The sequence below is a fragment of the Schistocerca serialis genome, chromosome 2, assembly GCF_023864345.2.
Source record: "Schistocerca serialis cubense isolate TAMUIC-IGC-003099 chromosome 2, iqSchSeri2.2, whole genome shotgun sequence".
Taxonomy (NCBI): Eukaryota; Metazoa; Arthropoda; class Insecta; order Orthoptera; family Acrididae; genus Schistocerca; species Schistocerca serialis.
In genome coordinates, this window is record NC_064639.1 from 917,497,743 (window position 1) to 917,523,593 (window position 25,851).

Here is a 25,851-nt window from a genome sequence, read left to right on the forward strand (position 1 = left end):
ACGTGTAATGGTCACACGGGAAAATCCCCACTTTATCGCTACCTCGAAGATGCTGCGTCCCATCGCTCGTGAGACGTCTATAACACCACGTTCAAATTCACTTAAATCTTGATAACCGGCCATTGTAGTAGTGGTAACCGATCTAACAACTGCACCAGACACACGTTGCCTTATGTAGGCGTTCCCAGCCGCTGTGCCGTATTCTGCCTGTTTACATATCTCTGTATTTGAATACTCATGCCTATACCAGTTTCTTTGGCGCTTCAGTGTAGCTTAAAAATATTCCACATGTGGTTCAATGTGCGTGGGTGTCAGATTTTCTATAGACAATGAGAGTAGGACATTTTGGTAGACTCTATCTCAGTTCTAGCTCACTAGCTGATTCGTTCCTCTTAAGCTAGCTCACTAGAACTTACACAGAACTTAACAGAACTTCCTACTATAATCCACTTTTCAGGTCTAACTGACTTAATTTCTTTTAAATTACTTAGAAAAGTTAATGGTTCAAAATGGTTCAAATGGCTCTGAGCACTATGCGTCTTAACTTCTGAGGTCATCAGTCGCCTAGAACTTAGAACTAATTAAACCTAATTAACCTAAGGACATCACACACATCCATGCCCGAGGCAGGACTCGAACCTGCGACCGTAGCGGTGGCTCGGATCCAGACTAGAACCGCACGGCCACTCCGGCCGGCTAGAAAAGTTAATATAACTGAACATTTTTTCGTGTCACGTTAACCAACTTTTTTCATACAAAAGGTGAACGTAAGAAAATATAGTTAAATATTTCATATAAAATGTAAATGTAAGAAAATAAAATTTAATTCTTTATAAAAAGTGAACGTAGGAACATAAACATAATGAATTATGGTGAATGTAAGAAATCGATCCCTTGCCCAAAATTTTCTCAATTCTTTCTTCTGGAGGAGCCATAAGATTTTTATGAACTCTCGATTGTACTTGATTTTTTTAGTGTTTTTTTTACCGACAGTTCTACCTCATTCACACGTAAGTTTAATTTTCTGATGCCTCGATACAATTTCTTTACAAATCCATCAAAATCCATCTTTTCGTTACTTATCTTTTTAAAATTCATTAACATTCTTTTTTCTAGACAGACACCACATTGCTTTAGCTGTTTGATATTGTCCATTTAAAGATTATGAAATTTAATAGGACAAAATTAACTTCATTCCAAAAAAGTGCAAAACGTTCGCTATCGAACACCTTCCACTCGGTTAGTCCTATAAACCGAGCATCTGGCCTCTGACCTCCCTACGTCAGTGCATCTCGGAGCGTTCCCTCTGAGTTAAAGATAGCTCCATTATTTCGGGCTGAAACGCACCACCCACTCTTTAGGACGTGTCTTAAACATGCCCATTGGATTGTGATAGATCATACGGAAGCGAGGATGGAAAAAGTTTTGTCAAATATCTAGTTCTTCACTAACCACTCACGCTTTAATGATTTCATGAGATAATGGTCAAAATCCTTCAGTCTTCATACTTGGTTTAGAGCTTTGACAGAGTAAATAAGCTCTAAAATTGTATGTATATTAGGTATTCGAGTGACAAAGTACATACTATAAGCACTACTTCCATCAGCTCATTTTGGATATAAAAAAGTTATTTACTTCACATTTTCGTGTTTTATTTGAATTGAAGAAATGTAAATAACATGTAAATGATAGTACGAATACTGAAAACAACTTATAAAACAATTAATTAACGTTTAAAGTAGAACATATTCCGCTATTATTTTCAATGGATCGTCCATCAGCGCCATATCTGAAAGAAGTTTTGAACTGCCTTAGATTGGCGCGAGAGAATGTTTCACGTAACTCATGCTGCAAACATCGCAAAAGAAAGTTTACGTAAGTTCACTCAACGCGCATCCTTGCTTTCACTGACGTGAATTGTTGCTCTAGGTCAGTATTATCGTTATCTAGAGGCCACCCGCAGTCGGATAAAATACGAGTTGTAAGCTCATAGCGCCAGCTGAAGAAGACTTGTCCTACGGCCAGCGATGTCTATCGATCTCAGATAAATATTAACTGATTTTGAAATTGAAAAGGCTAATATAATCTACATAAAAAGAGCTATTCAGAAAAAAAATATAATGAGTAATCATTTTCTAATTAACATACTAAATTTTTTAGTTTTTATTTTTTTTATTTTTCTGAAAATATTTCAAAATAAAATGAAAACATGATATTAAAATTTCTTTAATTTTTTTCTAATTTTTTATTCATTTATATAGTTAAAAACTTTCAATAAGTATTCTGTGCCAAGAATTATAAGTTAAATTTTTCTTACAATACATTGTTACATACGTTAAAGTATCTGAAGGAATTTTTTCATTAAAAGTTCCGCACAAAGTTCCTTAGTCCTTTCCTGTGAACTTACAATATTATTTCTACACGCCATGTTAATCACATAGATAGGATAGTTACTTATGAAATTAATGGAGTTATGTCAGCGTCTGATTTGAGTAGTATAACTCATTTAATATCGAAAAATTGATTGTATGCTTTGAGAATATTATTTGATGGATTAATGTTCCAAATTTCCTGTGGGAAAATTTCATTTCTTCCATTTTTCTGTGGATTAACGTGGTCGAATAATGAAGAGTGAAGTAACTGATTATTTTTACGATTTGTCTGAACTGTAATAAATTCGAAATATGGCATATCAAATTCTGCAGAGTTATGTGATACCTAGTTCGAAATTTTTCTTATCACTTAATCCTGCAACTTCTACAGTTGTACATGAACTTTTGGATTTTTCAGAATATTTTCTCGTTGTTCTAACTCGTAAGTTGGTTCATATTTAATAATTAGTACACGAATTTCCATCAATTCTATTACAATTTATCCTTCCTTAGGAAGTGTATCTGTAATTTGAATTCAGCATCATTATAATCAGGTCATCTAAGAATTGCCTCTCCGGAACTAGAAGTCCTAGTAAAAATTACGTGAAGTCTCCTTCGCACATCATTTCTGTATAATCTTTAAAAATTCATGAACAATTGATAACGGATAAAGTACTTTATTTTTCTGTTATTTAGAATATGTCCTTCTAAGCTTATTTTATTAATAACAGATGAAGTCAGATATAACACAGCTGTTGATGAAACCAAAGGATGTTCGATTATAGGTAAAACATTATTTCTTTTCTTTATGGTCACAAAATCAAACAGTTTTTCCACATAATTATTGGATTTTCCATCATACGTTGGATAATACGATTCTGATCCATCTGGATTAGCTATAATAATTCTAAAGTTCACGAAAAATTGTGCATAGTTTGGATGAAGTCATCAATATTTATTTCAACCTCAGTACCCTCTGTTAAATTATTTTTACTTTTCTCATTTGCAAGGAATGATTTTTTTCATTTCCTGCCACTTTGAAGTTAAGAAAAGTGACCTAGGAAGTGTGTTCGTATTCTCAGGTCCACCACCTTGGATCGCCATCTTGGTTTCTGATGTCATGTTAAATATCACATTATATCCTAAGTTATAGTAATTACGATGATAAGTGAAATTGTGAGATTACATGACACATACACACATACTCCGCAAACTACTGCACAAAGCACGGCAAAGGATAGGTAGTATTGTAACACACGTTAGGGGTTCTCTGCCACACGAAAAGCTGTCCCGAGTAGCGATGAGTGGCAGCGTCTCGCTAGAACGAACATGGCGCCGTCGGTAGTAGAGGGGGTGTGGCACGGTCGCTTAAAGCTGTCACTGCAGAGAAGACTCACCTCGCGATGGACAGGTATAGGTAGCGACGTGGCAATGTCAGATTTACGCGTGGCTGGTGAGTCCGTGTACTGGTCATCTGATTATGTGCGATGCTTGTATTCGAAACGATTTACTTTTGTGTTTGTGTTGCTGCAACATACAAGGTCAGGGAAGCATAGTATATCCTTTTAATAAAGCTCCACCCGCTGGACATTTCAGTGCAGTTGTATCGGTAGCACGTAAAATTAACAGAGATTCATATAGGCGAAGAAAATGGTAACGGATAAATTTTGGAAAGATGTTTAATGAAACGTGATTAATTAACAATCAAGGAGTCAGATGGACGTGTTACAAGAAGTCTGATTATGTTAGCAGAAAGCAGACATAATTTACCATTAGAATGATATGCTTCCTTGTTTGCTAGTAATAAATTTTACGCAGTTTTAATAATTTAGTGACACTGTGCAGTCATTCTAGTTACATTTGTTATCATTTGTGGGCCGACTGTCGAGTAAACTGGTGTCTCTCTCGGCTTCGCCCTCGACGCCGCCAACCAGCATCGCATCTAAGTTTAGCGTGTTACCGCAATCCATCACCTGCGTCCATGCTGGTTCCCGAGCTATCTTGCTCAACCCACAGAGGGTCTCCCGGTAACCAGCCAGAGGGTGCAGAACAGGGGTCGCTCCAGACATGTACTTCTTGCTGCACCCGCTGCAGCTTCGATAGCCAATAGGGAAATTATAACCTTCCGCCGTGCGAGTATTTCTCCCGGCACGGATCCGGCTAGAGCCAGCTCCGTCTTCGCCAGCCAGCGACTGAAGTAGCACCACTGCTTCGATACAGCCTCAGATGGGACGTCGCCCGCGACCTGCGCACCGAGCCTTTGTGTTCCGCGCCGTGGACAAGTCGTGCTGCCCGTGAGATACAACTTTGCATACGTACTTTGTTTTGAAGACCGACTTTTCGTTGCTCACGTGAACGTAATCTGAGCTCTAAAGAACCTATTCTGACTTCGTTGTTTGTGACGAAACTTTCCTACACAAAACTAAGAAGAATTTCTGGAGAACGTTTGTTTTCTTCTGTTGTACTGCATCAGAAACAGTGACTGTTTCTGTTCGAGGTTTATCTATTCAAATAAATAAAGTTTAATTATGTTTACTTGTGATATTGTGGAAACATTCCGAGTGAGGACCACTTTATTGTAACAACTTGAATTAATCAGCGCAAAAGCGTACATCTTCTTCTGTGTTAGAATTTAGCTGGCCTTATGGATACACAGAGTGGCAATTATTGAACTATATCAAATAAAATCGTCATAACTTCTGAATGGTTTGCGTTAGGACGTTCAAACTGCACTGTTGGCCGCGTGGCATAATGGGAATTAGTATGCCCATTGTTGTTCGGTTTAGTGACGAGGCCCAATTTCACCTGGATGGGTTCTGCAATAAGCAAAATTGGCGCATTTGGGGACTGAGAATCCGCAGAGGTGTGGTTTATGGAAAACGGAGCTCGGCCCCATCGAAGCAGGAGAGTGTTTGATGTCTTGGAGCAGCACTTTGTGGACACACATTGTGGCTCTGGGCCTCGACTGGCCGCCATATTCTCCAGGTGGGGCTGAAAACAGCCATTTAGGAAGTCATCGACAGCATCGACGTTCCACCACTTCAGTGGGTCATGCAGAATTTCGCTATTCGTCTGCCTCTCATCACCGTCAATGTGGCAGGTATATCGAAAAGTCATAATCTAAATATGAATATCCGTAGTGACGATGTCGAATAAATTGTGTGCACACGTCGTAGTTTGTAACTAATTTACGTTTTATTCAACTAGTTCAATAATTGCCATCCTGTAAAAGTCATAATTATACACGGGTGCAGAGTCTGCGCCTAAAAACTAGTTATTTTGGAACGTCCCACAAGAGAACGTCTGAAGCCCCTTTTACATGGACGATTTTGTGGCCTCCTTTGACTACACGTGGCAAGTGATTCTACTGCAGCGCCATGCCATTTTATTCCTGTACCGAGTCTCGTCTGTCGTGAGTTGTTGCTCTTCTTGACACATCAGCGCCAAAATTGCTTGCTTCGTGAGACCTGTCTGCTCAACAGTTTGTTTCTTGTTTGGTGAAAATGAGGTTATCAGGAATATCTCTTTTTACTAAAATAAAATCTACATATAGTAACAGAAGTAAGAAATATCAATGAAAATCTGTTAATGACCAAGACGAAATTCATAGCGGATGTTCTGGACAAAGGGCGTATGCTGAATTCTCCACACTCTGCAGAAATTAAAGAATAGGTAAAGTAGTGTCACCCAAATACTTCCAAACATCTACTTTTAGTTACTCTAAAAAATCCACTCAACATCAGAAATTTTGCATTGCCCGTTTATTTGGAAATCCACGGCACAGAAAACAAAAATTGGCTCTGAGGCTAGCGTCTATTTTCATTTGCGATGTGTTCAGAACACCAAATCAGAAACACAGACATTTTTGTAATGGCAAAATCCTATGTTTCCTACGAGAGGTTTTTCACAGCACTCCTGAGCCAAAGTTAATACATGGTGGAATGTTTCGTTGTTCGGATGCAGGCTTGAAACTGCCGTTTGTGTACCATCGATGAGACTGTCCAGCCAGCACTGGTCCAGATTGCCCCACTCTCCAATAACGATTCTGCGTAAGTGGCAGAGGACGTGGTCGTTATCGAAGTCCGACTGGTTTCACAGTATCGAAGAAGAAGAAGAGCTAATAGCTTATAAGACGCCAATTTTACAGTCCATGTTTACTGGACACTTTTTCTTTCTGTCATATTCCTAACTACTGATCATTCCTCCCGGGAAACCCCCTCCCCCCCTCCTCCCCCAGGTTTGTGGCTCGAGTTCAGTAGAGAATCGTAATTAAGAGAGTGAGAGGGTATACTGAAATGTAATTCCTCCGAATTTTTTAATTTGAAAACTCGTAAGGCTATTTAAATAAACCAAACTTTATTAACATTCTACTTCAGTATTCTTCACGTCTACATATTTACTGCTCAACAAAGTCACCTTGGTGAGGAACACATGCCCCCAATGAGAGACCAGTTATTTGATACAGTCAGTGTAGAGTGTCTGACGTTATTGACTCAGCTAAAACCTTACCTCTAATTGCACTGATTCATCACTATCAAAGAAAGGAGGTGTTTCTTAAGTTTTGGAAAGAGATGATGCTCTGCCACACACAATGAGGTTGTTGTTGTTGTTGTGGTCTTCAGCCCGAAGACTACTTTGATGCCGCTGTCCATGCTACTCTATCCCGCGCAAACCTCTTCATCCCGAAATAAGTACTGCAACCTACATCCTTCTGAATCTGCTTATTGTACTCATCTCTTGGTCTCCCTCGACGACTTTTACTCGCTTCATTACAAGCACAAACAACCCAGCATCGCACATTCTGATGTCGATACAATCATCACTGTACACAGTTTTCATTCATCTACAGATTTCAATTAGAGGCATGTTGTCTGCGGTTAGAAACTTGATTACAACACGGCGTTTGTTACGCACCGACTTAGTTAACGTTACACACCTCTATTTTACAAGCAACAGTTCGAAACCATGTCGACCGAGTAATATGCAAGATCTTTAATACCTCAACCTGTATAGAGAACAGAATAAAAATTCGGAGGAATTACTTTTTAGCACGCCCTCGTATCTGCCGAACAGTGACTTACTAGGCGCATCAGCGCTCAGAAGCTAGAAATTTTACCGTAGCAAAAAAAGCTGACTACTACTGAGGTAGGTCGCATTCGGGAGGACGACGGTTCAATCCCTTCTCTGGCCATCCTGATTTAGGTTTTCCGTGATTTCCCTAAATCGCTTCAGGCAAATGCCGGGATGGTTCCTATGAAATGGCACGGCCGATTTCCTTCCCCATCCTTCCCTCACCCGAGCTTGCGCTCCGTCTCTAATGACCTCGTTGTTGACCGGACGTTAAACACTAATCTCCTCCTTCACTACTGAGGTAGGGCATTTTTAGAATTATTAATCATTTGCCAAGTATTGCAAATGGCTCTGAGCACTATGGGACTTAACTGCTGAGGTCATCAGTCCCCTAGAACTTAGAACTACTTAACCCTAACTAACCTAAGGACATCACACACATCCATGCCCGAGGCAGGATTTGAACCTGCGACCGTAGCGGTCGCGCGGTTCCAGACTGTAGCGCCTAGAACCGCTCGGCCACTCCGGCCGGCGCCAAGTATTGCTGAGATTTAGCAGGACGATGGCTAGACCTAAGTGTTACCTGCATGTACTGGGCCCAACGCGAGTCTTTCGCCATTTCTTCAAGCACTGTGTAATGAGTCATGTTAGCTATTATGCTGAAGACAGCCTCTCCGCCAGACACCAACAGCTTGTGAATGTTCTGGACAGCACGCCTGTGAAAATATTAATTTATTAGAGGGCGTCGCCCCAGTGGAAGATACGCAAGATTTCTTGAATTTTTCTAAGAATTGTATGAACGAATTAGAACAAAACTATTTTAAATGAAAATATACAATAATAATACTGAAAACCCAAACAAAATAAGGTGTTTTTAATTTCATTAATACGTTGTACAAACGTGGTTAAATTAACGAGCTTCAACTTGCTGTTCCCAACGCCGAACACATAATGATAACGAAAACATTGTAAATGTGAGCACAAAAATGAAATTAAATGTGACGGTAACTTCAGTGTCGTTATAGGTCTTCAGTGTAATCATTCCTTGTTCTCTGTTGATATCTTGTGCTATTTGAAAACCAGCAGACTGCGCACACCTTGGTGAAAATTCAGAATGGCTCTTCATTAATCCCATAAAAAAATTAGTGTCTACAACTTTTTTTGTTCCCGTAGCTTCAAATGTTTCATTAAATTATAGACAAACTTTAAAATTGCTACCTTTTTAGGGGCAAAGATTAAATTTTCTAAAAATTTAAGACGTCTGACTAGTTAATCCTCCAACCGATCAACGAAAGAGTTTTTAAATTTATGATAAGAACATACCATAGTTGTAACGTAGCCTGGTATTAAAGGCAGCGACATGTTCTTCTAATGGACTCTTAGGGACAGGGAGCGACCCTGCTGTTGAATGTTGCAGCTAATGCGCTATTGACGGCATTTTTTCCCGTCACAGCATCCCATTTTGATTTCTTAGAAATTCTCATTCTGACACAATGAAAGGGATACGTTTTCACGTCCAACTTCTCTTCTGCTGTATCACACAACTCGAATAGATGAATAGATGCCAATACCGTGGATCGGAGGGGGGGGGGGGGGGGGGGAGAAGTAACAACGGCCGGATATGCCGTTTTATTTTTACTGAGACCAGCAGCAGCTTCTTCCCTGTACCCATCTCTAGTTTCCTTTCCTTCTTTTTCCGTTGAGTTCAAAGCGTGAATGACAATTTTTTCATGTCTCATAGAGAATAGAGGCGTTTATTTCCTCCGAAGTAGTTTTACAGCTTCTAGTTCTACACTACTCTCTCCGTAGTCTCTCGTTCAAAGATGCCTTACAGAACAACATGTAGCGAATAATGAACTTTCGTGGTTCTTTCTGTATATCGAGAAGGAACATATTCAGTAAATAGTACGCCTTTGCAGCTTTTATTTTTCTTCCAGTTGACTAGTCGAACATGCGCCAAATCCTCTTCTGGTAAAAAAAAATTTGCTTCTATCGGGAGACCAGAGGTGGGCTCCATCTTTTAAAATTTGTCTTCATCTAAAAAGAAAAAAGGAAACATTTTATAGTGAGCGGACACTAAAAGGTTTCAAAAAGGGTCTGGATTGGCAATAAAATATTGTCACTTCTACCACGTCGCGGCAGTACGCAAGTTACAATGTGGAAAGTATAAGGTGGCAGTGTCTTTCCGGTGTGAGTTAGGGCAGATCCGTGAAGGGAAAAGCAAAACACCAGCCGAGAAGACAAAGGAACGCACTATTTTTTGTAGAATACCATATCTGGGTGCACTACATGAAAAAAATTGCAGTCGTAAGAGATGTAAACCATTACTTCAGAGTGTTTTACATTTTCGGATGTAAACAGAAAACCCAGGCACAAGCAAAAAGCCCTGGTAAAAAAATATAATAAAGAGGCTGGATATTGTATTACATGCAATGATTGCCGTAAGAAATATATAGGACACATCTGTAGGTTATTTCAAATAAGATTTCAGGAACACCATATCTTAAATAACCCAAGAGCTAAATTAACAGCGCACTTAGCAAAGAGGGACACAGCATCACAAGTCCTTCAGAAAATTTAAAAATATTCCATAAGAAAGAAAAAAGCCACATTTAGAATGTGTTAGAGAGAGTAAAAACTTTTAGATATAAAAACTAAAACGCACAATTCACGTTGAATAACCAATTGGAATTAAAGCACCATATCATTCTGGCTAATTTTGATTGTTTGTATGATTTGGTTTTAGAACGTAATAAAATTCTGTATTATTCTCGTGTGTAAAGGTATCGACCCAGTGCTCCTACTCATGAGTACATGACGTCACACTGTCCATATGAGGCCCACGAGAAATACAGGCCGCAGCGCGTATGTCACGAAGGTAGGCCTGAACTCGCTCGCTCGCTCAACTCGGCAGACAAAATGCGTTCCTAGACCTGTTAATTCGTAGCTGGGTGTGTACACACTAACGAGAATTGCATCTTCTACTGGAATTTGCTATTATGAAGTCCTACTGATTAACAGTACTACAAGGAAATGTAATACTCGATATAAATGTGTATAGCATTTAGTCTATTCTGCTTAACAGTCCTCATTTCATACAAGAAGTGGTTCATTCTGCAACTGATAATCATTGTGGCATGATTTTAATTTTATTGTACCCCAGTACAGCCGTAACAAACTGTAAGTAGGCCTATGGACTTCCTGTCATTGTAGGACTAATAACAGTAATAATCCATAATAGCGGATTCCAGTAAAACACGCAATTCTCGTTCGTACGTACACACCTAGTTAGCAGTTAACAGATGTAGAAACGCAGGTTTTGTCTGCTGAGTTGAGAGAATGAGCGAGCGCAGGCTTACATTCGTGACGTACGCTCCGCAGCCTCTTTCTTGCGGGCCTCGGTCCACATGGATAGCTTCCGTTCCGCCAGCCACATAATCTCTCCTTGTCGGTCATTCAGGACGCTTTTGCTTTGTCCTACACTGGGCTGCCCTTCTGTCACACTGGTAAGACACGGCCACCTGATATTTTACACATAGTAATCTGCGTAATGTTGCGACCAATCATGTTAGTAGTGACAATTTTTTAACGCTAAACCGTCCCTTTTTAAAAACTTTCAGCGTCGACTCACTACAGTATACATTTTCTTTCGTCTTTTTTGATGGAGGCAAATTTTAAGAAATGGAGCACGCCATAGTATGACGATATTCACTCAATAGTAAATCCTGACTAGGAGCAACGGGTATGCCTGCCATCTTTTTAAGTTGTGACTATATTTTAGACATTCCTTTCTTAATTTTAATATCTTCAGTGACGCTGTACTTTGCTTTTTACAACGTATGTTGCACCTGACGATGCGGCTTTAGGCAGCGAAACCCACTGTGCTTCAATGAAAAACAATTTAACCAATTGTTAGCGGACTTCTTCCTAACGTCTAGCCTTTCAAAAGTTGCGGTTGGCCTGAATATAAAATAGTTTATTTCTATTTTAAACAGTGATCTTTACCTTCTGACTTGCCCTCGTAGTTACATGGTGCTCTGCGACTTCGTTTTAATACATAATACATTCAAAAATGGTTCAAATGGCTCTAAGCACTATGGGACTTAAAACATCTGAGGTCATCAGTCCTATAGACTTAGAACTATTTATACCTATCTAACCTAAGGACATCCACACACATCCACGCTTGAGGCAGGATTCGAACCTGCGACATTAGCAGCAACGCGGTTCTGGACTGAAGCGCCTAGAACCGCTCGGTCACAACGGCCGTCAAATACATTCTTCTGCCAGTCTGGCAACAAGCCTTACATAATCTAGTTTTATCAGTAACATAAGATACAAATATCGATAAACTAAAACTATTATTGGAGAAAATGTATGATTGCTTGTTACGGCATTTCTTGCTCATGGAAGTACCACAGTAGCAATCCATAGCTGGAGTGATCAAGTGTAACCCCTCTTGTATTACAGTCGGAGAAGTAAGACAGGCCATCTGTTGTACGGTATGGGATAAGGCGACAAACTGAGTACACACCTGTTGTCGGGCACCCAATGCAGCAGCAGCAAACAGAACACCTTGCCGAAGGGCGCGTACTGCCACACGGCGGAGTTCTCCAGGTCGGGCTGAACCACGTCCAGCTGCTCGTACGTGATGGTGCCCGGCAGCGCGTTGTGCTGCCTGCAGAACTCCAGCATCTTTGTGCTGATGTCGCAGGCCACCAGCTTCGTGCCCGGTGGCAGCCGCGGAGCTAAAACCTGCCAGTGCAGAAATATACTTTCTGATTTGCTCTTCTAAGCTATACAGCATATAAAGTTAATCAGTGCTTCCGTTTCTTTGAATAGGCAAAGCGATCCACAGGTATTGCAGATCATTGATACAAGCGTGCTGTCCAATTTCCAGACATGTCGAATATTGAGAAAAGAGGAGGGTGATGAAAGAGGCCACAGATGTCGAATGGAGAGCACGGTGCAGATTATAGAGCGTCCAGTCCGTGTGTCGTGGTCTGGTACATGAGGGCGGCTCGCCGCGCTGTCCGCGGAACGCAGCTCACCGGGCCAGCTAAACCCTGAGAGATGTACACGGCTGTTGGGAACGGTCTTAAAAGCTTGTAAGGGTGTTGCAGGGTAGGTTGCACTGGGAAATAATTATTAATCGCTTCTGATTTTGTTATTATTGAAGTTAGCTAGACGAGTAGTTGAACACGTGAATTCAAGCAGCGTACCGGAGAAGCTGTTGCCAGACATATTCTTCGTTCATTTCCTCAGACAACACAAGCGTAGCTTCTGCTCACCTAGCTTCAATTTATAACTTCCGGAAAAGGCACATTTTAACTTGTAATGAGCATTTGAAGAAGTGGTAACTCACGAACTAACAGATGTCTGTGCACTACCGCACTTTCGCCCGTGCAAGTGCTTGAATTGCTAATTAAATCGGACTTGCCGCAAAGTATGAATTTTGTTCTCAGCAATTATTTCTCAGTACAGCCTACCCTGCAACACCCATACAAGCTTTTCAGACGGTCTCTGTCAACCCGGCGACAACTGACAGGTAGTTCAGGCGGCGCATCATCAACCGGTGTCTATCTGAAAACCCGCCGGTATCTTGGAAACTGCATCGGTTGTGGACGGCTCCTGTATAAAAGGGTGTGCTTGTCGGGTCCACGCCTTCAGCAAGCGCTTAACGCTTGTGTGAGGAACATCAGCTGCGTTTGAGCTTTATTGGAGTTGGATTCGTTTCCAGATTCATGTGTCTTTGTGTAAGAACGTTGCTCATAAATTGGCCAGAACACTAGCTATGTACAATTCCTTTCTTTTTAGGGTTCCTTACTTCAGTCGGTAAAAATCGAACCCCTGCTGGCTTACTTTACTGTCGGTCTGTCTGTCTGTCCACTGTCAAAAACCCTTTTCCTCAGGAACGAGTAAACGTATCAAGTTCAAATTTATGTCACATACTAATATCTACGGTCCCTTGACGGAGTAAAAACGTGAAGCTTCCAAGACAGTGAAATCACGAGGTACGGCCACTTGCGACATATTTTGACACTCGCAAGCTCACTCATCAAAACTATAGTTACTTCCAGTTCACCTAGAATCATGAATTTTGGCATGAAGCAAGATTTCACAGTTTATGTAAATTTGTAATTGTATCACACGAAAAAATATCTTTTTGTCATTTGAAATCCGACTTCACACTTGAAATTAAAACATTTTGGAACGCCTTGCAATTCCTGGTACCAATATTTTGTCAGTATCAGTGTTGATAACAGGCAAAAGTTGTCGAGATTCTCCATTTCCGATATGGATGAACTGTCTGTATACATAACTAAATTTGTATGGAACCCTCACAACGCGAGACCTAAACACACAGGCCAATTTTTCGTTGTACAGGATGTTAATAAAATCGTACTATGCATTACGAGGTTGCAGTATGGACTAAAACAAGAAAAAAATCCAGTGTACTTGGGCTCTAAGATGTATAACTTAAGTGCTATGAGCATTTGTTCATATAGGCTCGTGTGAAACAAATTTCTAATACTGAACAAGTGGTAACAGCTTTTAATATATACATTTTAGAACCCATGTTTAATTGATATTTTTGTCTTGGTTTGAACCACATTATCACCTCTAAAAAAAAAAAAAAATCATCCGAACATGCCTTGGAAGGCCCAACGGTACCGCCCTGCCTTCATCTCATCCTCAGCCCACAGGCGTCACTGGATGTGGATATGGAGGGGCACGTGGTCAGCACACCGCTCTCCAGGTCTTATGTCAGTTTACGAGACCGGAGCCGCTACTTCTCAATCAATTAGCTCCTCACTTTGCCTCACAAGGGCTGAGTGCAGCCCGCTTGCCAGCAGCGCTCGGCAGACGGGATAGTCACCCATCCAAGTGTTACCACAGCCCGACAGCGCTTAACTTCGGTGATCCGACGGGAACCGGTGTCACCACTGCGGTAAGGCTGTTGGCATCGCCTCTCAAATTATGGGATAATTTTGTAACATCTTGCATAAATAATCCCTGTTTAATCGTGAGCACCATGTTTTTTCTTGCTTTCGAAAAGGACATATCGATTTGTTACTTATTACACAATGGAAAATTCAAGACAGAAAGTAACAGTACTATGAAAAAGATAGTTGATACTCACTATCTTGCGGAGGTACCGAGTCGAAGATAGGTACAACAAAAATACTGTCAGAAAATGAGCTTTCGGATAACAGGGCCTTCATCGAAAATAGTCGGAGATTATGATCATGTATGTGTGAGTTGCGGTTGCGGTTGCGAGTGTGTGTGTGTGTGTGTGTGTGTGTGTGTGTGTGTGTGTGTGTGTGTGTGTGTGTGTGTGTGTGTTTGTGTGTGTGTGTGTGTGTGTGTGTGTGTGTACGTTGTCTATTTTCGACGAAGGCCTTGTTAGCCGAAAGCTCACTTCCTGACAGTCTTTTTGTTGAGACTGTCGGCGACTCACCATCTCCGCTATATGGTGAGTAGCAACTATCCTTTCTTGTTAATTATTATAGGTGCCTGAAATTTGGTGCACTTTTTGTGTATCAGGTCGTACTGTAAATCGGGAGATGAAGAAGGAATATGCAAGTAGAATAGAAATCCCACATCGTGTCTCAAATCTGTTGTCGTACATAGGATGTTACGTATAGCTTTCTTTATTAAAATTCATGAATGCGTGTGATAAATGTAAAGCCCTTGTTGCTAGTGGTGATGAGTTCCATGTGTGCGGGATAGACAGTGACAGTATCTCATTTACTCAATCTGTGCAGCGGCGCATTAAAGCTACCATTTACTGGTAGTCTGTTGAAGGAGAAGATAGTGAAGTAGCTGTAACAGTGGCAGTGCACCACAGCCCACGGATAAGCAATTACACCGCGATTCGAATATGTTCGTAGGTAGTAATGTACAATATTGCATTGTCATAGGGATTATCCACACCACAAGTCGCTGCATCAAGAACTTCATGGCGCCGATTACCATAACCGGGTTGTTGTTGTTGTTGTGGTCTTCAGTCCTGAGACTGGTTTGATGCAGCTCTCCATGCTACTCTATCCTGTGCAAGCTTTTTCATCTCCCAGTACCTACTGCAACCTACATCCTTCTGAATCTGCTTAGTGTATTCATCTCTTGGTCTCCCTCTACGATTTTTACCCTCCACGCTGCCCTCCAATACTAAATTGGTGATCCCTTGATGTCTCAGAACATGTCCTACCAACCGATCCCTTCTTCTGGTCAAGTTGTGCCACAAACTTCTCTTCTCCCCAATCCTATTCAATACTTCCTCATTAGTTATGTGATCTACCGATCTAATCTTCAGCATTCTTCTGTAGCACCACATTTCGAAAGCTTCTATTCTCTTCTTGTCCAAACTATTTATCGTCCATGTTTCACTTCCATACATGGCTACACTTCATACGAATACTTTCAGAAATGACTTCCTGACACTTAAATCAATACTGGATGTTAACAAATTTCTCTTCTTCAGAAACGCTTTCCTTGCCATTGCCAGCCTACATTTTATATCCTCTCTACTTCGACCATCATCAGTTATTTTGCTCCCCAAATAGCAAAACTCCTTTACTACTTTAAGTGCCTCATTTCCTAATCTAATTCCCTCAGCATCACCCGACTTAATTAGACTACATTCCATTATCCTTGTTTTGCTTTTGTTGATGTTCATCTTATATCCTCCTTTCAAGACACTGTCCATTCCATTCAACTGCTCTTCCAAGTCCTTTGCTGTCTCTGACAGAATTACAATGTCATCGGCGAACCTCAAAGTTTTTATTTCTTCTCCATGAATTTTAATACCTACTCCGAATTTTTCTTTTGTTTCCTTTACTGCTTGCTCAATATACAGATTGAACAACATCGGGGAGAGGCTACAACCCTGTCTTACTCCCTTCCCAACCACTGCTTCCCTTTCATGTCCCTCGACTCTTATAACTGCCATCTGGTTTCTGTACAAATTGTATATAGCCTTTCGCTCCCTGTATTTTACCCCTGCCACCTTTAGAATTTGAAAGAGAGTATTCCAGTCAACATTTTCAAAAGCTTTCTCTAAGTCTACAAATGCTAGAAACGTAGGTTTGCCTTTCCTTAATCTTTCTTCTAAGATAAGTCGTAAGGTCAGTATTGCCGGGTAGTGGTTTGTAAATGGACACGTCAACAAATGCAATCGACCTCCACGTTATTTCCCGAGAAACTATTTTCCAGTGAGTCTATATTCACGAACTATGGTTGCGTTAACCGGGAAAATATGCATTACTGGAATGAAGACAATCCCCACTGGTTACAACAAGTTGACCATCAGCGTCCTTGGTCGGTTTACATATGGTGATGCGTCATAGGAAACAAACTCATTAGTCCGTATCTTATCGACGGCACGTTGAAGGGGCACAAACAGGGACAATCGGTACAACTGTAAGATATTGACCCGGACGTTCGACAACGCATGTGGTATCAGCATTACGGTTGCCCAGTACATTACGCAATTGAAGCACCGGAGCTATTAAACCGTTTTTACACTGGTCGGTGGATCGGGAAAAGTGGCCCTGTTAATTGTTCTGCTAGGTTGCTGTCACCGGATTTCTTCCGGTGGGGATATTTAAAAGATAAAGTACATCAGCAGGTGCCAACAGGCCGTGAAGACACGATCGACAGAATCAAAAACGGCTATGCTGCTAGTCCCGCATCTATGCATCCGTCCTGTGTACGGCCAATTGAAAAGTGGATGACTAAGTGTACTGAAGCTGGCGATACTACGTTTGAACACTTACTCGAAATGGAAAAGGAGAGTAGAGTTCGTCGCGAGCCATGGCCACAGTGCCGCGTCAAGTACTCCCCTGTTCGATTTGTCGGAGGACTACAACGTTGCGAATGGGGTACACAATTAAAAGTTACGAAATACTGGCCTGGCCTGGCCTAACTTCACAGCATGGAGGTGCGGTCCCAGATGCCATTCAAGGGCCATTGAGTATCATGTCATAAATTACGATGGGGTACCCATTTCTGTTCCTCTGATTACAGCGTCATCTGTGGCGAAAGGAAGGAAATGCTTCAGACAAAAGTATACAGATTTGGCCATAAAATCGTAATCTGCAATAAAAAAAACGGGGGTTCCCATTGAAGATTTCGAAGTTGCCCATACCAGCCATGCTCATGGTTGGGTGGCTGGTTGAGTGTGATATTACTGGATGTCCCTCTCTGAGACAGACAAATTGGAATTTGAACTTTTTTTTTGGTCCGAAGTGTAGTTTCGAGATACTTCAGTGTCTTCTGTTAAAATGAACACTCTGTATACCTCCTTTTCTCAGTGGTCCTAGATATTCAAGAGCGACGATTCTTTTCTGAATACGACGGAGTTGCTTAGTAGTCGATTGGTCTGATCGAGTAGTAACGTGACTGGAAGTGAAGAACCCACCTTCCTGGTGACGTCACCGGGCCCGCAGCCAATGTCGAGCACCGGCAGCGGCTGCCTCGGCCACGTGAGGACCGACCACAGCTCGTCAACCTGTTTGGCGGCCAGCACCGTCAGGGGCGTGCACCCGAGGTTGTACAAGTCCGGCTTATCCATGCTGGTTAGAAGTCTATCCCCCTCACAGACAGGAACAAGATGCTGATACCTGGAAGAAAGATGTTTTTAGAGAAATCTCCCTCCACGTCAGATACAGTTTAAAGGGACGGTGGACGTTAACCTTTTGTCATTAGAGATGGAATACTGGTCAGTTTCTGGAAGACGTCTTTAAACCAAGGCCGAAGGAAACTGACTACTGCTTCCCAGTTATTTATGAGTTAATGAAATTTATCGTAAATAATATACCTCATTTTTCAAACCAACAGTTTGCTCCATGGGAACAGTTTTTAAGTATCTTTACAAAAGTTTAAGGTCGCCGATTCCGGTCCAGAAGGGTGTCTATTATTCAGAAACACACATTAACAATATATTTCCAGCAGCCATAAAGACTTAAGCTAGTAGTAAAGTTCAGTTTAAAAAGATCCTAATGGATTTATTGGTGACCCACTCCCTCGATTTAATTCCTGAATTTCTTACTAGAACCGTTTGATGGGCGCTTTGTATATATTAATAACATCAAATAACACGAGCGTTTCGTAAAATAAGACTTCTGTACGTCTTCAGACCCGTAATGTGATCAGTATAAGTAAGTGTTGTGAACCGATTTTGTCTTTGATGGTGTACGGTTAGAACAGCCTGAAAATTATAATATACACCCCAGTGTACTGTACGAGTACGTTTACATGTTCGTGGCAAGTTATTTACTAATTGCATACAGATTGTAATACTAGTTGCTATTTTCCTTTTCCTGTGTATGTCAATGGCGCTGCGTTAATAATCACTTGGAAAACGTCCCTGTTTGATGAAACCGGTTCTAGCGTTCAAAAACAAAGTTACAACTGGTGCCGTGGCATGTTTTCAGTTGGTTACAACTCGCGGATACCATAAACAATCATGTTAAAATGTAACCCTTAACTGTACATAATTTAACTTCAAATAGTCTTTCCCTGTGTTTTTGTATGATTTTTTATGCAATAACTTTAATCAATCATCCGTGCACGCCGTTGTGCTCTCTAGTAGATGCGCATTTGTCTCTATGTTAAATAGTAGCATCATAGACCGCACAGTAATTTTTGTGACACTGGACATGTTTGTACTACATTTTACGAGTTACTCACTGTAACGAAATTCTGATGCTATGCTCAGTCATTTTCTTTTCTTTTTAAAAGGTAAACATTGTAAGTAGGTAGAAGTATTTTCGAACAATATTTTTTCTGTCTATTTTAAATATGAAAATCATGAGTTAGCAATCGAGACAGAGCATCTTTTTATAAATGTGCGATAAAGACAAATTTTATATTAAAAATCAAGATAAAGTACTCCACAAACTTTGATCGTGTCAGGTCTCATAGAATTTTAGTTAACGTTCCTTCGAGGGTTTTACTCTAAATGGCAACAAGCGTCTGGCCCTTCGTTATCTGGTGGTGATGGTGGGGGGAGACCCTGCATCCGTTAAGTGTCAGTTTTAAGTGGCATATAAGTTGCTCCTACATAGATCGTATAATTTGTGGTCGTTCCTGTGACCGCCGGGAGAAATCTTTTGGTTGTTTCTTAAATAAAAATTTAAAATAACTCGACTGGTTACATGAATAACGCAATTCACGCCATTTACTTTGGCAAATTTGTTACAAAAACACAAGCGCGCGTTAGCATTGCGTCCAGTAAGCTCCACGTTTACCAGAAGGAGAGTGACATCTGCCACTCACTTTTTTTCATGTGGCTGGAGAAAGTGAGACGGCGTCAGAAATAAAATCGCTCACATGGGCTTCCAATCGATAGTGAAGGATACTTGAAAAGAAAATATAAAGATGAAAACGCTACATAAAAGCACGAAACCTAACGGAAGGTTATTTTATCGCAACTTCGGGAGTTCTGACACAGTACAATAGCTGTAAAAGAACACTATGTCATAAGGCTAGTGATAGAAATGCAGGAGACTACAAATCTATGTAGCCAAAACGAACCCCTTTATGTTAATAGTATTGAACTTTGTCTATCAAACTGTTGTGGGTTGTTGACCGCATTGTCAATACATAAATTGTCCGGCGTTTCGACCACTACTGTAGACGGCTTCCTCAGGGCTTTGTGCTGAGCTACACTGCCTAATAAGAGAGACATTAGATAGCGGACAGCGCGCAAAGCGACTTACACGTGCGAGTGGGGCACCGCGGTTGTCGTACGCACACTGAGCGCGGGCACGCCGCTGCCCGCATTTGACGAGTACGCAGTGCTACGTCACTACATTCCGTTTGTGATTCACCTGTTTCCACCAATGGCAAGAAGTAATCTTAACACCAGTGAGATATGTCTTTACCCACCAATGACAAGCAATAATATAAAGACTAACAACGAACGCCGAACACCCCTTCTCCTATCCTCAAGTACCCCATCAAATTACGTAAAGCAATTTCCTCCGCCTCCTGAGGAAGGTCGTTTGCAGTAGTGGCCGAAACTTCGGACAGGTCGCTTGCAGAAGTGGCCGAAATGTCGGACAGTTTTATATATTGATAATGCTGTCAATAGCTCAGAAGAATTTTATTGATAGTGAAAGCTAACGGGCTCTGTAAACGTGTTAACGGTATACTACGCCTTCCACATCGCTGGCAACTGGTTCTATACAATGCTGGTGACTGACTATTTTGAAGGACAGTAACAAGTGCAAACAGGTAACTCTTTTGTATCGGTTGTGAAGAAACAGTTGCCACTATTTAAGTTCCAAACCTCGCATAATACTTACGGTTATCTGGCTTTCTAAACTTATGTATTTTACTAATGTTTTAAATTTCACTGTGGAAACTATTATACAATTTTATTCCCTAATGGAAAATGCTGTTGTAAGGGTTTGTTTGTTTTTCTTTGCTAAATGTAATTACGAAGTGGGTTTCGTCCTCTGGAGATTTAAAGAACTAATAGTGAAATACTTATAAATTGGCTGTACCCTTCATACAAAATGGCCTTAATTCAGCATATATATTTGTTGCTTAATAAAGTTTTAATTTGTCCAACATCAAGTGCAACTGCCACAAAAAGATCGTTACATGGGATGTTGACTAACTGACTATGGCATCGGGAGTATTATACTCGTATTTGTTATACTGTAATAAGTTCAGACAATTGGGTTAGGTACACATTTTATGTATCTGTATGGCCTGTTCCTTAAAAGATACTTAACGACAGAAGGAGTGGACACATGGCTGCAGCTTGTTTCACACTACCGTCTACGTGTAAGTCGTTGCTGAGCCGTGCTGACCCCGGCTTATGCGTTGCTTTAAAACTTGGCTGTTACTCTGCGTTTGGTTTCCCGCGGTTATTGCGGTTATGCCGTGGTTCTTCCTCTTTTTACGGGTGGCAGCAGCGGTGTGTATCGATATTTGCACCGTATACCATCTTCTGTCTGGTGTTTATAGTTCCGGCTTGGCGGTGTGCAGCCAATCCGTCAGTTGGAGCGGATCAGCAAGCAAGTGTCTGCGTGGCATATTCGGCCGGGCCCGCTGTCGGTCTCTGTGCAGTGTCGGAGCATGGGAGGCTGTTCCGAGTGCTACGAGGTTCGTGGCTCACCGACCCAGCACATGAAAGTTGAGTGGTGATTTAATTACCGAAGCCACGTCTGTTCACGTTGTCCCCTTGGTTGGTGGTTCGCTGTTGGTGGTATTCCTGGGAGCAACAGCGAGTGTTCGAGTTGGTGCAGATTTAGCCGCCGTGTGGTGGAATTTACTACATTTGTCGGTTTGAAATTCAAGTGCACCAGCGGAATTTTCTGCCTTGTGGCCGTTAGCATTCCGGTTACCTGCCCAAGTCGCTGACGTAAATTCAGGCAGTGTCCTTTCCTCACCTGTTGTCACCGTCCAACATGGTGTGTAGTTTTTGACAGCTTAATGTATTTTTGGTTGTGGGCGGCTACGTCTGTAACTTTTTGGCTTTGGAATTCTCGTATACTGGTCGGTGGTTAGCAAGTGGTCTTGTCGGTGGGTCCCTAACTGTCTCTTGGTTGTGTTGCCGGCGGATCGAGTATAGTTGAGCCGACTTCTTGTCTCACATAAGCGAATTTTAAGATTTCAATGGCAGATCGAGCCCCCTGGAAACTTATGAGCACCGTTGCCTATACTGCCTTTCGTGTTGGCGTTTAAGTGTGTATTTTTAATGGTTCATAGCCAATGGTTGGAAATCGTATGCTTGTAATTGTGTTTTTAAAATCAAAGGCCTTTGGCCGTTTTAAAAGTAAGTTTTTCTAAATTGGGCAAGTCTAACATTGTCTGAAGATAAAGCTTGGGCCTTTTGCCTGTGGAAAATTTATTGTATTGTTTTAAAGCATCGGCCTTCAGCCGCTTTAAGTTTTAAGGATCTTACTTATCAAGTATCACCCTTTGGAAGATAAAGCTGTGGGCTTTCTGCCTGTTGAGAATTTATTGTAGTGTGTTGTTTTTAAAAGCACCGGCCTTCAGCCGCTTTAAGTTTTAAGGTTCCTACTTATCAAGTATTACATTCTTTCAAGATAAAGCTGTGGGCCTTCTGCCTGTTGAAAATTTATCGTAGTTGTATTGTTCTTAAAATGATGGGCCTTCAGCCACTTTAAAATTTTCGATTCTTACTTATCAAGTCTTACATCACTTGGGCTTAAATACTACTTAAGGTTAAAGCCTGGAGCCTTCTGTCTCAAAAAAAAAAAAATTTATAGTTGTTGTATTTAATTCATGGGCCTTCAGCCGTTTTAGAATTAAAGGCGTTTTCTGTCGACAGTCAAGCTTAGAAGTTGCGCTGTAATGTTTGGACAACTACATAAAGTGTTATGTTTGGAGATTAACTTACAGCCGATCATTCTGGCTCCCTTCCACAGTTCCTACTACTTGTCCTGTTCTGCGGGTTTAGCAGGACGTCTCAGCTGCTTTCAGGCATTTTATTCAGGTCATCGCAACTGCATTTGTAAGACCCTTAAGATGCTAGAATATGAGCAGTAGGGTACTGAGGCTCCCAGGACACTTTTGATATCAAATTGATATGTAAATTTATTCAGTTGATCAATTATTACTCCCACACCCACCCCTATAACAGTCCCACCACCCACTACCACCTATACCCCCACCCCAAATCCACCACATACCCAAGTGAAATCATGTGTTTTCCTCAGCCTGCACATTGCTCCCCAACGCCTTCCCCTCACCCATTCCCATTGGTGGGAATTGCAAATATGATGGCAATTTCGAATTATGGCGAGAATATCGAAATTTGTTTGTCCCACCACTACCCTGACATCCCACCTCTCCTCCATCCCACAAAGGAAGTGGTCTGAAATTCAAAATGATGTTGCTATTTCCAGGACTCGAACTCTGGTCCTTTTTGACAGAAAGCCCAAGTGCACCCACAACACAAGGAAACTGTCCAAATGCAGGAGAGGAAGGTTAGGTTAGTGTATTTTATTTATTTTGGTTGGGAAATTGATCTACAGATTGGTCTTAATGACATAATTAATTGTAGAGATCAGTCCTAACTACATAACTATATGCATAGCACTGCGTAAGTAATGCAGAAAGTAGCAATAGGACTCAAAAATTTCCATACAACTGATGTTATCTCTCTGGGAAAGGATTTCACAATACCACTCAACAGAGAGGAGTTTAATAAGTGTATTACTTGTAAGCTTGCAGCTGAGGACTGTATCTATCGCTGTTTGGCGTCAGAGTTTGCTACAGATGCCTGCTCGACAATCGCATTACAGCCCAGGTAATCGAAGCCAATACATGCTACTGCAGCTGATGGAAAACGCTTCACTGTTTTAATTACACAGTGAATTGGTCGTGAAAAGAAAAACCAGCACTCATAATCAATGGGGAAAAATGTAGTTCCTAAAGATGGCAGAGGGGTGGCAGTTGAACATGCATTTTCCACATAGTACAGCTAAGAACTAGCAGAATTATAGGCACTCCCACCTCCCATAATTGACTCCCCTGCCTCCCTCACCCCTCCTTCCACCTTTGCGGGGTGGGGGTGGGGGGGACACAAGCGCTTTCAACTGCTACAGTGTGCCATCTGTGGCATCCTGCTATTCTCCTTGGCCGCTGGCTGCACCCAGCCTTGAGGTGATGGTCTAGGCATCGGCCCTTCGCAAACATAAAAGGATGTAAAGCCAACTAAACAGTATGAGATAACTCAGGACCATCCCAAGTACAAACTGTTCGTTCATCTAAAATGTAGCTGCACTGCACTGCCCCTCACACTGCCCCTTCTGTTGTGGGGCAGCTGCCCTAGTGACCTCACACACAGAAGGCCCACCCCAGAAAGTGGCTACCTTTCTGAACGTGAAAACGCTTCACTGTAACAATAGTATTTAATCTCAAGGCACTTTTTGTATGCGAGCATATTTTAAAAAGGAAAACACACTCAATATATCTTCAACTTTTATAGTCCTGTCTTCGTCAGTTGCGTGTAATATTACGGTATATTAATAATTTTACTTGTAAGCTTGCAGCTGGGGACTGTATCTGCTGTTGTGGAATGGGGGAAAAAACCGCAAATTGGCGTTCATAAGAAGAAGAACAACACTAAAAATACAATAGGAGCGTAATATGTAGGAAATTGTCCACGCAACCTGTAAGTACCGTTCAAATCATTACTACTTAATAGGAAATACCAAACACCAGAACTGTTTATAGCCTATAGGCATAATGACAAAAATTTAAATAAAATAGCTAACATATGTACATATTCCAGGCCACTGATGATGCCTTGCAGAAAATAAAGGCGAAACGCGTATGGCACTAAAATTGTGTTTTATTCAGTTGCTGTCAGACGGTCCATAAGTAAAAATTATTAATATACCGTAACACTCAATATAGTTTTTACGTTTGCTGCAGGCTACAATGCGCATCTTATTATTTTGCGACACCTAACGAAGTGAAAAAAAACTACAGAACCGCCATCGATCATAGATGACCAGAGTGCTGAGGCCTATGCTGTAAGTAGGCTGTTTAGATTTTTATATTGGTAACGCCATGTAGCGCTCTGTATGAAAATCACTGGCTGTGCTGTGTGCGGTCTGTGGCTAGTTTGCATTGTTGTCTGCCATTGTAGTGTTTGGCAGATGGATGTTAACAGCGCGTAGCGTTGCGCAGTTGGAGGTGAGCCGCCAGCGGTGGTGGATGTGGGGAGATAAATGGCGGAATTTTGAAATTTGTAAGACTGGATGTCATGTACTGCTATGTATATTATGACTTTTGAACACTAGTAAGGTAAATACATTGTTTGTTCTCTATCAAAATCTTTCATTTGCTAACTATGCCTATTAGTAGTTAGTGCCTTCTGTAGTTTGAATCTTTTATTTAGCTGGCAGTAGTGGCGCTCGCTGTATTGCAGTAGTCCGAGTAACGAAGATTTTTGTGAGGTAAGTGATTTGTGAAAGGTATAGGTTAATGTTAGTCAGGACCACTCTTTTGTAGGGATTATTGAAAGACAGGTTCGTTGCGCTAAAAATATTGTGTGTCAGTTTAAGGACAGTCATGTATAATTGTTCAAAGGGAACGTTTCATATGTCGACCCTTAGTCGAGGATACCTCACTGGAATCTTCTGATTTTTTTTTCTTGTAGTTTGTGTAATTAGTGTAGCTATTGTTTATTGCTAGCGCGTAATTGTAGAGAGAATCTCCTTTGTAGTTGCTTTATGTTGTGGCACGCATGTAGATTTGCACCAAGTATTTCGCAGCTCCAGTTGCAATTAACTAGTTATTATTTTCAGTGCTATGTTAATGTGTTCTCTTATTTTTGCTCTTCAAATTGTGTTTTTCTGTGTTATCGTGTGAAATATTGTGACAATAATGGCGTGTGAAAAACGTAATACTAGGC

At 41.2% G+C, this 25,851-nt stretch overlaps 1 protein-coding gene across 1 annotated transcript in view; it reads right to left on the minus strand.

Annotated features, from left to right (window-relative positions):
* Positions 1 to 18,018, minus strand: part of LOC126456517 (juvenile hormone acid O-methyltransferase-like) — a 63,108-nt gene extending 45,090 nt beyond the window's left edge. Inside the window, exons 1-3 of the mRNA XM_050092265.1 lie at positions 17,866 to 18,018; positions 11,977 to 12,197; positions 8,026 to 8,158 (exon numbers count right to left, since the gene is read on the minus strand). Of these exons, the coding sequence (XP_049948222.1) occupies positions 8,026 to 8,158; positions 11,977 to 12,197; positions 17,866 to 18,018 (507 nt within the window). The remainder of the gene's footprint in view (positions 1 to 8,025; positions 8,159 to 11,976; positions 12,198 to 17,865) is intronic.
* Between the last annotated feature and the right edge of the window lie 7,833 nt (positions 18,019 to 25,851).